General features: G+C 45.0%; 1 protein-coding gene across 1 annotated transcript in view; it reads right to left on the minus strand.

Annotated features, from left to right (window-relative positions):
• LOC306918510 (dnaJ homolog subfamily C member 13-like) overlaps nucleotides 1–15,000 on the minus strand; it is a gene marked incomplete at its 3' end in the record, with an annotated part of 137,277 nt that overhangs the window by 44,205 nt on the left and 78,072 nt on the right. Inside the window, exons 11-12 of the mRNA XM_079531411.1 lie at nucleotides 10,627–10,726; nucleotides 6,671–6,778 (exon numbers count right to left, since the gene is read on the minus strand). Of these exons, the coding sequence (XP_079387537.1) occupies nucleotides 6,671–6,778; nucleotides 10,627–10,726 (208 nt within the window). The remainder of the gene's footprint in view (nucleotides 1–6,670; nucleotides 6,779–10,626; nucleotides 10,727–15,000) is intronic.

The raw sequence follows: 15,000 nt of genomic DNA on the forward strand, positions 1-15,000 counted from the left end.
AGTAATACCATGGTCAGTACACCAGTTACTAGTAGTTTTAACACAGTAATACCATGGTCAGTACACCAGTTACTAGTAGTTTTAACACAGTAATACCATGGTCAGTACACCAGTTACTAGTAGTTTTAACACAGTAATACCATGGTCAGTACACCAGTTACTAGTAGTTTTAACACAGTAATACCATGGTCAGTACACCAGTTACTAGTAGTTTTAACACAGTAATACCACGGTCAGTACACCAGTTACTAGTAGTTTTAACACAGTAATACCACGGTCAGTACACCAGTTACTAGTAGTTTTAACACAGTAATACCACGGTCAGTACACCAGTTACTAGTAGTTTTAACACAGTAATACCACGGTCAGTACACCAGTTACTAGTAGTTTTAACACAGTAATACCACGGTCAGTACACCAGTTACTAGTAGTTTTAACACAGTAATACCACGGTCAGTACACCAGTTACTAGTAGTTTTAACACAGTAATACCACGGTCAGTACACCAGTTACTAGTAGTTTTAACACAGTAATACCACGGTCAGTACACCAGTTACTAGTAGTTTTAACACAGTAATACCACGGTCAGTACACCAGTTACTAGTAGTTTTAACACAGTAATACCACGGTCAGTACACCAGTTACTAGTAGTTTTAACACAGTAATACCACGGTCAGTACACCAGTTACTAGTAGTTTTAACACAGTAATACCATGGTCAGTACACCAGTTACTAGTAGTTTTAACACAGTAATACCATGGTCAGTACACCAGTTACTAGTAGTTTTAACACAGTAATACCACGGTCAGTACAACAGTTACTAGTAGTTTTAACACAGTAATACCACGGTCAGTACTACACCAGTTACTAGTAGTTTTAACACAGTAATACCACGGTCAGTACACCAGTTACTAGTAGTTTTAACACAGTAATACCACGGTCAGTACACCAGTTGCTAGTAGTTTTAACACAGTAATACCATGGTCAGTACACCAGTTACTAGTAGTTTTAACACAGTAATACCACGGTCAGTACACCAGTTACTAGTAGTTTTAACACAGTAATACCATGGTCAGTACACCAGTTACTAGTAGTTTTAACACAGTAATACCACGGTCAGTACACCAGTTACTAGTAGTTTTAACACAGTAATACCACGGTCAGTACACCAGTTACTAGTAGTTTTAACACAGTAATACCACGGTCAGTACACCAGTTACTAGTAGTTTTAACACAGTAATACCACGGTCAGTACACCAGTTACTAGTAGTTTTAACACAGTAATACCACGGTCAGTACACCAGTTACTAGTAGTTTTAACACAGTAATACCATGGTCAGTACACCAGTTACTAGTAGTTTTAACACAGTAATACCATGGTCAGTACACCAGTTACTAGTAGTTTTAACACAGTAATACCACGGTCAGTACAACAGTTACTAGTAGTTTTAACACAGTAATACCACGGTCAGTACACCAGTTACTAGTAGTTTTAACACAGTAATACCACGGTCAGTACACCAGTTACTAGTAGTTTTAACACAGTAATACCACGGTCAGTACACCAGTTACTAGTAGTTTTAACACAGTAATACCATGGTCAGTACACCAGTTACTAGTAGTTTTAACACAGTAATACCACGGTCAGTACACCAGTTACTAGTAGTTTTAACACAGTAATACCACGGTCAGTACACCAGTTACTAGTAGTTTTAACACAGTAATACCACGGTCAGTACACCAGTTACTAGTAGTTGTAACACAGTAATACCATGGTCAGTACACCAGTTACTAGTAGTTTTGGCTCTGTGGGCAGGTGCCAAATTGAGCTGGAAATGAAAATTAGCATCTCCATGAAGCTTGTCAACATACTGAAGCACAATGTACTCTAAAAAGATGGATGTGTTGATCATCCTAACCCTAACCCTGTTTTGTGATGCCCAGAGTCTCAACACACGCTGCTGGAAAAAGAAGATCAGCATCAACATAAAGCTGGTCAATGTACGGAGGCTCACAGTGCTGTAAAATATCAGAATAGACCAGGGGTGTTAGGGGGTTGTTAGACCAGGGGTGTTGTTAGACCAGGGGTGTTAGGGGGTTGTTAGACCAGGGGTGTTAGGGGGTTGTTAGACCAGGGGTGTTAGGGGGTTGTTAGACCAGGGGTGTTAGGGGGTTGTTAGACCAGGGGTGTTAGGGGGTTGTTAGACCAGGGGTGTTAGGGGGTTGTTAGACCAGGGGTGTTAGGGGGTTGTTAGACCAGGGGTGTTAGGGGGTTGTTAGACCAGGGGTGTTAGGGGGTTGTTAGACCAGGGGTGTTAGGGGGTTGTTAGACCAGGGGTGTTAGGGGGTTGTTAGACCAGGGGTGTTAGGGGGTTGTTAGACCAGGGGTGTTAGGGGGTTGTTAGACCAGGGGTGTTAGGGGGTTGTTAGACCAGGGGTGTTAGGGGGTTGTTAGACCAGGGGTGTTAGGGGGTTGTTAGACCAGGGGTGTTAGGGGGTTGTTAGACCAGGGGTGTTAGGGGGTTGTTAGACCAGGGGTGTTAGGGGGTTGTTAGACCAGGGGTGTTAGGGGGTTGTTAGACCAGGGGTGTTAGGGGGTTGTTAGACCAGGGGTGTTAGGGGGTTGTTAGACCAGGGGTGTTAGGGGGTTGTTAGACCAGGGGTGTTAGGGGGTTGTTAGACCAGGGGTGTTAGGGGGTTGTTAGACCAGGGGTGTTAGGGGGTTGTTAGACCAGGGGTGTTAGGGGGTTGTTAGACCAGGGGTGTTAGGGGGTTGTTAGACCAGGGGTGTTAGGGGGTTGTTAGACCAGGGGTGTTAGGGGGTTGTTAGACCAGGGGTGTTAGGGGGTTGTTAGACCAGGGGTGTTAGGGGGTTGTTAGACCAGGGGTGTTAGGGGGTTGTTAGACCAGGGGTGTTAGGGGGTTGTTAGACCAGGGGTGTTAGGGGGTTGTTAGACCAGGGGTGGGCAATTATTTTTCCCAAGGGGCCAAATGAGAAACACATATTTTGGAGGGCCGGGCCAAAAGGCTGAACTTAATTATGCATAATATCAATTTTATTTCTATATAAAAAGCAGTAAATGGCATTGTTTTGCAAAGCAATGGTAAACAAAATGTGAAACATTTGACTCAAATTATAGGCAGTGACTATTTTACATCATGATGTACAATAAGAGCGCCCCTCACTTTTGTTGTACTTGCAGGCTTGAGACGTTTCCTTTCCTTTCCCAGTTGAAAACGTTTTTGTTTAAGTTACAAGTCCTGTAAATACTAGCATTTTCTTTTAACAATGAGAACATTAGAGGTAGCTTTTTTAATAGTTGTTCTTCCATATGGAGGACCCTGGAGGTGCCACTTTCACAACCCACATGGCGCACTGCTTAGCCTACTATCAGCATTAGCGGGGCAGATAGTGGAAATAATCGTTCACTTGCGGATACAAGCACCAAAATTGGTACACATACTCCTTAGGGATGGCTCTTTTGATAAAACCATTGTGCCAAATAAAATTTCAATATGGCGGCCATTTTTCAAGATGGCCGCCATTGAATATACAGTAATATTGCATTTCGCAATAAAATCCCATAGACTTGTCCTATTTGAATGATCTTGGTGTCAAATCATACATTTTTCACTATGTAGAATCCAAATTTGGACCCATGGACTTACTCACTGGCTTCCTTGTACCATATATCAGACCCAGAATCCTAATATTCTGCTAAATTAGAGGTTTGTGTTACGTCTGACTCAGGTAAAATGGATGGTAGTGTATATCTTAATATTGTTAGAGGTTTAATGTGTGTGTGTGTGTGTGTGTGTGTGTGTGTGTGTGTGTGTGGGGGGGGGGGGGGGGGGGGGGCACAGATGTTGTCTAATAAGCCCTGCATCTTTTAGCTAGATTACATGAAGTGTACCATGTATGATGTTCAGTTAGACAAACGCGCCTGAATTGACATGTTACCAGCACGGGAGAGCCGAGCCAATGGTAAGGGGGCTATACATGACTTATTCATGGACTTACCAACATGGTGTACAGATCGCACAGGACTTAAATGATACTGGATGAACGATCAGGCTAGGTGTAGATTTTATTGTCGAACCTAGTCGTATCCCATACCTTATTGTGCATGATGGCGGTAAAAGGATAATCCCTCTTCACTGAATACAGATAATGATCATACTGTGATACCTTGATTACCATTCACCAAGATGTCTAATATAGACCCAGGACCGCCTAAATTCAACACTGACTGGAGCAAGTGTTGTCTTTGCAAAGAGAAGAATAGTATGAGCTCTCATCACCACAATCACAACAACAACTAATATTCCCTTGGTGGCATTGAATAAACTCTGAGGAGGAACAAGGCGCAATATCACAAAGGTTGTCGCATTATGTTCAACAACACGAAACTGGAGAGAGTGAGAACCACAAAATGAAAAGCAGAGAGTGCTCAGCCAGTGGAATGCCAGACCAAGTGGAGTAGAACCAGCATTAAAAGCCAAACATGTTTCAGATGTGACAAAGATGTCACATACTCTGAACTCACAAGAAAGCTATGACGATGAATCTCAATAAGAGAGTTGCAAGACTCAGTGGTGGAGATGTTATTGCACAGGAGCTCCAATACCACGCTGCATGCTTGGCAGACCTGTACAATAGAGAGAGGTCGTACCTCAGAGCCACAAAGAGACTGGAAAAGGAACATTCAACCGAAGAGGATGCCCAGTTGCCCACCTACAGGAATTCTCAGAGCTAGTCACATATCTAGTGGAGACCACCAGATCTGGTGAGGGTCCTTCAGTCCTCCGACTTGCAGACATACAGTATGTGACTAAATTTGACTGAGAGTGCTGCCATTGGATTTTTCTATGAAAGCAGGGAATCATAGCTTCAAATGGACATATTGATTGTTCAGTTTGACCCACCAGTTTTGGAGATATGGCTTATAGAGTAATGTCTTGCAGAAAACAACACGTTGAGAAAACAGGCTTGAAAGGTTCACTTTTGTGGTCTCTAACATTACAAATAGCTACATGTTTGGGCATTTATTTCATATTTACATGTCGATTTCAGCTCTGACACTTATTTCAGACATGCTCTAGTATGTGAAGAGTCTGCCTGTGCTATTAACTCATTTTGGTCACATATCGTTCACCTGTATGCCCAGTGCCTAGAACAGCTGGGTGTTACTGTTGATAAACCATATAATTGATAAAAGAGATTTTTCAATGGATTCTATTAGTATTGGGTGTGCTAAATAACATACTAAAAATGTAGGAAATAATAACTTCTGGAAAGGCATCATTTTCAAGATTGCGTCCACAATAGCTGCAAAATGCCTATAAAGCTTGGATTTAATATGTAAAAAAAAAAAATAATAATTGATAAAATAGATTTTCCAATGGATTCTATTAGTATTGGGTATGCTAAATAACATTTTGGGTGAAAATAACTTCTGGAAAGGCATCATTTTCAAGATGGCGTCCACGGTGGCCTCAGTAAGCTTAAAATGCCTATAAACTGGGATTTAATACATAACAAATCATAACAATTATGCACTTGGTGACAAGTTTTAGATTTTTGGCATGATGTTAGGTATGGGCATAATGTTTTCAAAAACCATCGCAAACGAGTTGGGCTCGCCCCCTAGTGGTCTGTTTGCAATGAATCCAATGCTGGATTCATTGCAAACAGACCACTAGGGGGCGAGCCCAACTCGTTTGCGATGGTTTTTATCAATTATTATTATTATTATTTTTACATATTAAATCCCAGCTTTATAGGCATTTTGTAGCTATTGTGGACGCAATCTTGAAAATGATGCCTTTCCAGACGTTATTTTTTCCTAATTCTTTAGTATGTTATTTAGCACACCCAATACTAATAGAATCCATTGAAAAATCTCTTTTATCAATTATTATGGTTTTTAACCATATACTGGCCCATTTGATATTAGATTCATTGCAAACAGACCACTAGGGGGCGAGCCCGACTTGTTTGCGATGGTTTTTGAAAACCTTATACCCATACCTAACATGCCAAAAATCAAAAACGTGTCACCAAGAGTATAATTGTTATGATTTTGTATGTATTAAATCCCAGTTTATAGGCATTTTAAGCTCCTGGCAGCCTTCGTGGACACAATCTTGAAAATGATGCCTTTCCAGAAGTTATTTTTTAATTTTTTTAGTATGTTATTTAGCACACCCAATACTAATAGAATCGATTGGAAAATCTCTTTTATCAATTATTTTGATTTTTAGCCATATACTGACCCATTTAATATTGGATTCATTGCAAACAGGCCACTAGGGGGCGCTCCCAACTTGTTTGCGATGGTTTTTGAAAACCTTATAACCATACCTACCATCATACCAAAAATCAAAAACTTGTCACCAAGTGCACGATCTTGATTTTGGACGAATTCAGACCCAGCTACTTGAGATGGAGCTGTATATATTCTTTCAGTCAGACATGTATATATTCTTTATATCAGTCAGAGATACCAACCACGTTCACACACACACACACACACACACACACACACACACACACACACACACACACACACACACACACACACACACACACACACACACACACACACACACACACACACACACACACACACACACACACACACACATTATATCAGTCAGAGATACCAACCACGTTGCTGATGAACTTTTCCAGAAGGTTTTCCAGGAACTTCTTGGAGGAGAGAAGAGACGCCTTGTTGAGCTGCTCCTGTCTGAGGTCATAGTCATCGTGCATGGGCTGGAGAGAGAGAGAGGGAGAGAGACATTGTGTTACACTGGGAGGAGAGAAGAGACGCCTTGTTGAGCTGCTCCTGTCTGAGGTCATAGTCATCGTGCATGGGCTGGAGAGAGAGAGAGGGAGAGAGACATTGTGTTACACTGGGAGGAGAGAAGAGACGCCTTGTTGAGCTGCTCCTGTCTGAGGTCATAGTCATCGTGCATGGGCTGGAGAGAGAGAGAGGGAGAGAGACATTGTGTTACACTGGGAGGAGAGAAGAGACGCCTTGTTGAGCTGCTCCTGTCTGAGGTCATAGTCATCGTGCATGGGCTGGAGAGAGAGAGAGAGGGAGAGAGACATTGTGTTACACTGGGAGGAGAGAAGAGACGCCTTGTTGAGCTGCTCCTGTCTGAGGTCATAGTCATCGTGCATGGGCTGGAGAGAGAGAGAGGGAGAGAGACATTGTGTTACACTGGGAGGAGAGAGAGAGAGAGAGTCCTTGAGGCAGTTCCAGGGGGCTCCCAACTCAATGATAGTTTGGAACCAAATGGACCCTTACGGGTCTGTAACTCTGAGAGTGTACAAATGGAACCAAACAGACCCTTATGGGTCTGTAATGCCACGATCACACCAAAGGAAGCTAGGAAAAAAAAGCAAGCTAAAATGATTTTGAAGCAAGTCAGTCAAGTGGCCTGGACTGGCCTTGAGACGAGACAGAAAATGGGCAGTCTGAGCAGACGCGCATTTTAAAGTCTAAAAGGTTAAATAGCGACTGTAGAGGAGAAATAATTATATATTTAGTTACATCACAACCTATTTATGGATAAATAAATAATATAATCTTGGTAAACATGCTTGTAAACAACCGAACGAGACGACGGACCGGTCTCGATCCTCTACCCCGGCTCATGTGCTCATCTTGGGGGGAAAACAGCCTCTGCTCCACTCCGCTGTCCTCTCTCCCCCAGGCCACCCAAACCCTCAGAGCACAGCTGTCCTCTCCCCCAGGCCACCCAAACCCTCAGAGCACAGCTGTCCTCTCCCCCAGGCCACCCAAACCCTCAGAGCACAGCTGTCCTCTCCCCCAGGCCACCCAAACCCTCAGAGCACAGCTGAAGCACCGAGATCGGATTGAATTATATTTTTTTAAATAGCAGCTCTTTATGTAATGTTAATGTTGATTTAGCAAGAGCATGCCATATTTATGGAAAGAAATACAATTGTATATATCCAGCACGTCGTGGAAGCAATTAAAACAGCTTGTGTTTACGTGTGGGTACCGGACATTCAGCCCCAAGTCTACCGGGGGAAGGGAGACCCTATCGCGGCGCTGTCAGTCTGTTAATAAATAATCAACATCACTGTGTGTGTTTAGTGGCGTTCAGTGGTCAGTCCATGCTTAGCTCCGATGGGAACGGGGGGGGGGGGGGACTGTGTTTAGTGGCGTTCAGTGGTCAGTCCATGCTTACCTCCGATGGGAACGGGGGGGGGGGGGGGACTGTGTTTAGTGGCGTTCAGTGGTCAGTCCATGCTTAGCTCCGATGGGAACGGGGGGGGGGGACTGTGTTTAGTGGCGTTCAGTGGTCAGTCCATGCTGAGCTCCGATGGGAACGGGGGGGGGGGGGGACTGTGTTTAGTGGCGTTCAGTGGTCAGTCCATGCTTAGCTCCGATGGGAACGGGGGGGGGGGACTGTGTTTATTGGCGTTCAGTGGTCAGTCCATGCTTAGCTCCGATGGGAACGGGGGGGGGGGACTGTGTTTATTGGCGTTCAGTGGTCAGTCCATGCTGAGCTCCGGTGGGAACGGGGGGGGGGGGGGGGGTGTAGCGCCACCTCTCCAGTCTACTGGGAGAGAACTAGGTCGCAACGGACGGAACACAACCAGTTTTCACCGCTTCGACAACTTGTTGCTCATATAAACTTGTATTTCTTTCCATACATATGCTATGGTCTTGCCAAATATTCACTCATATTACATATACAAACCCTATTTAAAAAGTAAATAATTTAATTGGGTGTCAGTGCGGTCAGCTTCAGTCGGAGGTTTTCTGCTCTTGTCAAATGAGCTAAACTCCGCCTCCTCAAACCACGCTGTGCTCTGATTGGCTAGAAGCAGCTTCTAGAAGCTCGAGGCCAGAGTCCAGCTTTTAAAAGCTGCGTCAAAGATGAGTTTTCAGGAGAAAAAAGCACGCAAAAAAAAGCTCTTCATTCCCAGCTTCAAAACGAAAACGCTGGTCTGCATAGAGATAACATGGGAGCACGAAGCCAGAAGCTGCTTCTAGCTTCCTTGGTGAGAACGCGGCTTAACCCTAACGGGTCCGTTTGGTTCCATTTGGGCACTCAGAGTTACATTAACATTGAGGGTCCCAGAGATAGAAATGCCATTAAATGGGGGTCCGTAGACTAATGCATGTCAAACTGGGGGTCCTTGAAATTAAACTGATTGAGTATCACTGATAGAGCCGTAAACACTTATCTCATGGGGGTCCCTGGTGTATCTTTTTTCTAAAGGGGGTCCGTGGGCCAATTAGTGCCAACTTGGCCTTGGCCCGTTTTAGGAGACTTACACACATCAGGGCACAGAGCATGGGGACCCCTAGTGGTTTAGGAGAGACTTACACACATCAGGGCACAGAGCATGGGGACCCCTAGTGGTTTAGGAGAGACTTACACACATCAGGGCACAGAGCATGGGGACCCCTAGTGGTTTAGGAGAGACTTACACACATCAGAGCACAGAGCATGGGGACCCCTAGTGGTTTAGGAGAGACTTACACACATCAGAGCACAGAGCATGGGGACCCCTAGTGGTTGAGGAGAGACTTACACACATCAGGGCACAGAGCATGGGGACCCCTAGTGGTTTAGGAGAGACTTACACACATCAGGGCACAGAGCATGGGGACCCCTAGTGGTTTAGGAGAGACTTACACACATCAGGGCACAGAGCATGGGGACCCCTAGTGGTTGAGGAGAGACTTACACACATCAGAGCACAGAGCATGGGGACCCCTAGTGGTTTAGGAGAGACTTACACACATCAGAGCACAGAGCATGGGGACCCCTAGTGGTTGAGGAGAGACTTACACACATCAGGGCACAGAGCATGGGGACCCCTAGTGGTTGAGGAGAGACTTACACACATCAGGGCACAGAGCATGGGGACCCCTAGTGGTTTAGGAGAGACTTACACACATCAGGGCACAGAGCATGGGGACCCCATAGTGGTTGAGGAGAGACTTACACACATCAGAGCACAGAGCATGGGGACCCCATAGTGGTTGAGGAGAGACTTACACACATCAGAGCACAGAGCATGGGGACCCCTAGTGGTTTAGGAGAGACTTACACACATCAGAGCACAGAGCATGGGGACCCCTAGTGGTTGAGGAGAGACTTACACACATCAGGGCACAGAGCATGGGGACCCCTAGTGGTTTAGGAGAGACTTACACACATCAGGGCACAGAGCATGGGGACCCCTAGTGGTTTAGGAGAGACTTACACACATCAGGGCACAGAGCATGGGGACCCCTAGTGGTTGAGGAGAGACTTACACACATCAGAGCACAGAGCATGGGGACCCCTAGTGGTTTAGGAGAGACTTACACACATCAGAACACAGAGCATGGGGACCCCTAGTGGTTGAGGAGAGACTTACACACATCAGGGCACAGAGCATGGGGACCCCTAGTGGTTGAGGAGAGACTTACACACATCAGGGCACAGAGCATGGGGACCCCTAGTGGTTTAGGAGAGACTTACACACATCAGGGCACAGAGCATGGGGACCCCATAGTGGTTGAGGAGAGACTTACACACATCAGGGCACAGAGCATGGGGACCCCTAGTGGTTGAGGAGAGACTTACACACATCAGAGCACAGAGCATGTCGACGGCCGCGTGCGTCACTCCGTTGTGGTTCCTCTTCAAAGCTTTGACCGTCTTCACTCCCAACTTCTCCCTGAACCTGCAACACACCAGAACAACACGCACGCACGCACACACGGACACGCGCACACACGGACACACACACACGCACATAACAGAGGCTCCGTTGACCAAGAATTATATAGAACGATACTGAGACAGCTGGAGGCACCAAACAGTCCCTCAGGCCTCATATTTGTGGTATTTAAATTACAAACGTATAGAAATAATTATAATTCAGAGCATTTCAGCCGTGGAAGTGGCTTAAGGTGGTCCCTAGTCCACTTTCAGTCTCCTAGGTGGTCCCTAGTCCACTTTCAGTCTCCTAGGTGGTCCCTAGTCCACTTTCACTCGTCCACTTTCAGTCTCCTAGGTGGTCCCTAGTCCACTTTCAGTCTCCTAGGTGGTCCCTAGTCCACTTTCAGTCTCCTAGGTGGTCCTAGTCCACTTTCAGTCTCCTAGGTGGTCCTAGTCCACTTTCAGTCTCCTAGGTGGTCCTAGTCCACTTTCACTCTCATAGGTGGTCCTAGTCCACTTTCAGTCTCCTAGGTGGTCCCTAGTCCACTTTCAGTCTCCTAGGTGGTCCCTAGTCCACTTTCAGTCTCCTAGGTGGTCCCTAGTCCACTTTCAGTCTCTTATGTGGTCCTAGTCCACTTTCAGTCTCCTAGGTGGTCCCTAGTCCACTTTCAGTCTCCAAGGTGGTCCTTGTCCACTTTCAGTCTCCTAGGTGGTCCCTAGTCCACTTTCAGTCTCCTAGGTGGTCCCTAGTCCACTTTCACTCTCCTAGGTGGTCCTAGTCCACTTTCAGTCTCCTAGGTGGTCCTAGTCCACTTTCAGTCTCCTAGGTGGTCCTAGTCCACTTTCAGTCTCCTAGGTGGTCCCTAGTCCACTTTCAGTCTCCTAGGTGGTCCCTAGTCCACTTTCAGTCTCCTAGGTGGTCCTAGTCCACTTTCGGTCTCCTAGGTGGTCCCTAGTCCACTTTCAGTCTCTTATGTGGTCCTAGTCCACTTTCAGTCTCCTAGGTGGTCCTAGTCCACTTTCAGTCTCCTAGGTGGTCCTAGTCCACTTTCAGTCTCCTAGGTGGTCCCAGTCCACTTTCAGTCTCCTAGGTGGTCCTAGTCCACTTTCAGTCTCCTAGGTGGTCCCTAGTCCACTTTCAGTCTCCTAGGTGGTCCCTAGTCCACTTTCAGTCTCCTAGGTGGTCCTAGTCCACTTTCAGTCTCCTAGGTGGTCCCTAGTCCACTTTCAGTCTCCTAGGTGGTCCCTAGTCCACTTTCAGTCTCCTAGGTGGTCCTAGTCCACTTTAACCCATTCTGGACTTTTGGTGTTTTAAAGCATCAATTATAATTATGTTATAATGTAGCTGTTGAACAATAGCAGATCTAAAGCTCGTAGAGCGGCACTGTAGGTCTGCTATTTTTTGAAAAATCGTGAAAATGTGGTAAATCTTTGAATATATATTATTTCAGAGCGAACGTTTTTTTAACTCAAATCTTTGCTTCTGGGGGGGTCCCTGGAACAACATATTTTCAGATGGGGGTCGGCGGCCGATTACATATAATTTCCAGGGTCCTTGACATAAATATCGAGAACCACTGATATAGAAACATGACATTTTTGACATGACATGATAGAGTGGCTGAGACTAGAGCTTTTAGCTCAGTGTTACCAGGAGAGTGGCTGAGACTAGAGCTTTTAGCTCAGTGTTACCAGGAGAGTGGGTGAGACTAGAGCTTTTAGCTCAGTGTTACCAGGAGAGTGGCTGAGACTAGAGCTTTTAGCTCAGTGTTACCAGGAGAGTGGGTGAGACTAGAGCTTTTAGCTCAGTGTTACCAGGAGAGTGGGTGAGACTAGAGCTTTTAGCTCAGTGTTACCAGGAGAGTGGGTGAGACTAGAGCTTTTAGCTCAGTGTTACCAGGAGAGTGGGTGAGACTAGAGCTTTTAGCTCAGTGTTACCAGGAGAGTGGGTGAGACTAGAGCTTTTAGCTCAGTGTTACCAGGAGAGTGGGTGAGACTAGAGCTTTTAGCTCAGTGTTACCAGGAGAGTGGGTGAGACTAGAGCTTTTAGCTCAGTGTTACCAGGAGAGTGGCTGAGACTAGAGCTTTTAGCTCAGTGTTACCAGGAGAGTGGGTGAGACTAGAGCTTTTAGCTCAGTGTTACCAGGAGAGTGGGTGAGACTAGAGCTTTTAGCTCAGTGTTACCAGGAGAGTGGGTGAGACTAGAGCTTTTAGCTCAGTGTTACCAGGAGAGTGGGTGAGACTAGAGCTTTTAGCTCAGTGTTACCAGGAGAGTGGCTGAGACTAGAGCTTTTAGCTCAGTGTTACCAGGAGAGTGGCTGAGACTAGAGCTTTTAGCTCAGTGTTACCAGGAGAGTGGGTGAGACTAGAGCTTTTAGCTCAGTGTTACCAGGAGTGGGTGAGACTAGAGCTTTTAGCTCAGTGTTACCAGGAGAGTGGCTGAGACTAGAGCTTTTAGCTCAGTGTTACCAGGAGAGTGGCTGAGACTAGAGCTTTTAGCTCAGTGTTACCAGGAGAGTGGGTGAGACTAGAGCTTTTAGCTCAGTGTTACCAGGAGAGTGGCTGAGACTAGAGCTTTTAGCTCAGTGTTACCAGGAGAGTGAAAGACAGAACCAATTCTAAAATGTATAAAATATCTACGGTGTTTTTATTTAAAAAATGTAGTTATAGAGGAATTAATGATAATGTATTAAAGCATGATAAGGCTTATTAATGATAATGTATTAAAGCATGATAAGGCTTATTGATGATAATGTATTAAAGCATGATAAGGCTTATTAATGATAATGTATTAAAGCATGATAAGGCTTATTAGCCACACAGGGATCCTGTAGAGAGACAGAAGGTTCTGAAGCACAACAACTACAGTAGAGGAATAGAAATATGAACTATAATAAATACATCTCAAATGGAACCAAATGGACCTGTTTTGTTCACTCTCAGAGTTACATTAACATTGATTTTACAATATAAATCGGGGGTCTCAGCGATAGAAAAGCCATTAACACTAGCACGTCGGAGCGGTCTTTCTGACCGATTTTGACATTTTGAAGTGGATTTTCTTTGCCCATGAAGTCCTGAGAAAGTTCTCCTTGCATGACTTTTTCTAAATGTTCGATTCAAATCATCTGTTTTTTCCCCCATCTGAAACGTTTTGTAAATATGATTTTAGACGTGCTTATACCTACTATGACTGAACTTTTTCGGTCACATTGACCGTCCTCAGACTCCTCACCCTTTCTCCCCCCGCAAGCAGTGAAGTTTCACACCTCCCGACAGCTGGAGACGGCATTGTTCAAGCCAATGGTTCATTTGCATTTCAACTGCCACATGTAGGCAAACTTACATTACGAATGTACTCACAGCATAGACTAAATGTTGTTTAATAATAAAGTTTATAGCATGGTCTGTTTGACACGACCGACATTTCCTTTCGTTGGAGCGAGAATGCTTGCCGATGCGCGATTCCAAATAGAAATGACAGTGTTTGAAATCAGTCCAACCCGATAGACGTCCCGAACCTCTAAATGTTTTGTCAGTGAAAAGATAACAGTTCTGTCCGTCCTTCTTTGTCTGTAAACTTTTCTGCACGCGACCAGTGGAACTGATTTTCATGCATCACGGCTCTCTTTTTTTTCGGGAGAAATAAACAGACATTGTTTGTGACTTTATTTTTCTGAGGGCACGCTAAACGAACAGTGTAAAAATGACATCAATGACATGAATCATTCCAACGCGATAGACCTCCCTCCCTATAATGTTTCCCCTCTATATAAAAATGACAATATATAACTCTAATGTCGTATTTCGTCTGACTCTGAGCAATGTGCCTGGCTCTGGCTGTTACAATAACGTGTGGTAGCCTATTTTATTGTCTCAATACAAAATCGGACATTGTTTGCTGCGCAATTGTATTCAATATAGCGCTCACATCGTCACTATAGTTATAGTTTGGTAAACTGAAATGAAAAAGAAAAAATAACTTGAGTTGTCCCGTCAGTTGAAACTGCTGCCTTGAATTAGTTGGAATGTAACATTTAGAAGACAATGGCAAGCCGTCAACGGGTGCAGAGAGAGGTGTGAAGATCATTAGACGAGTGGGGGAGAGAATGGCCAATCAAATCTGCGGGCTCACAGTATGAAGATATTTAAATGGGGGTCTGCGGGCTCACAGTATGAAGATATTTAAATGGGGGTCTGCGGGCTCACAGTATGAAGATATTTAAATGGGGGTCTGCGGGCTCACAGTATGAATATATTTAAATGGGGGTCTGCGGGCTCACAGTATGAAGATAT

Source organism: Electrona antarctica (genome assembly GCF_951216825.1).
Source record: "Electrona antarctica genome assembly, contig: scaffold_152, whole genome shotgun sequence".
Classification (NCBI taxonomy): Eukaryota; Metazoa; Chordata; class Actinopteri; order Myctophiformes; family Myctophidae; genus Electrona; species Electrona antarctica.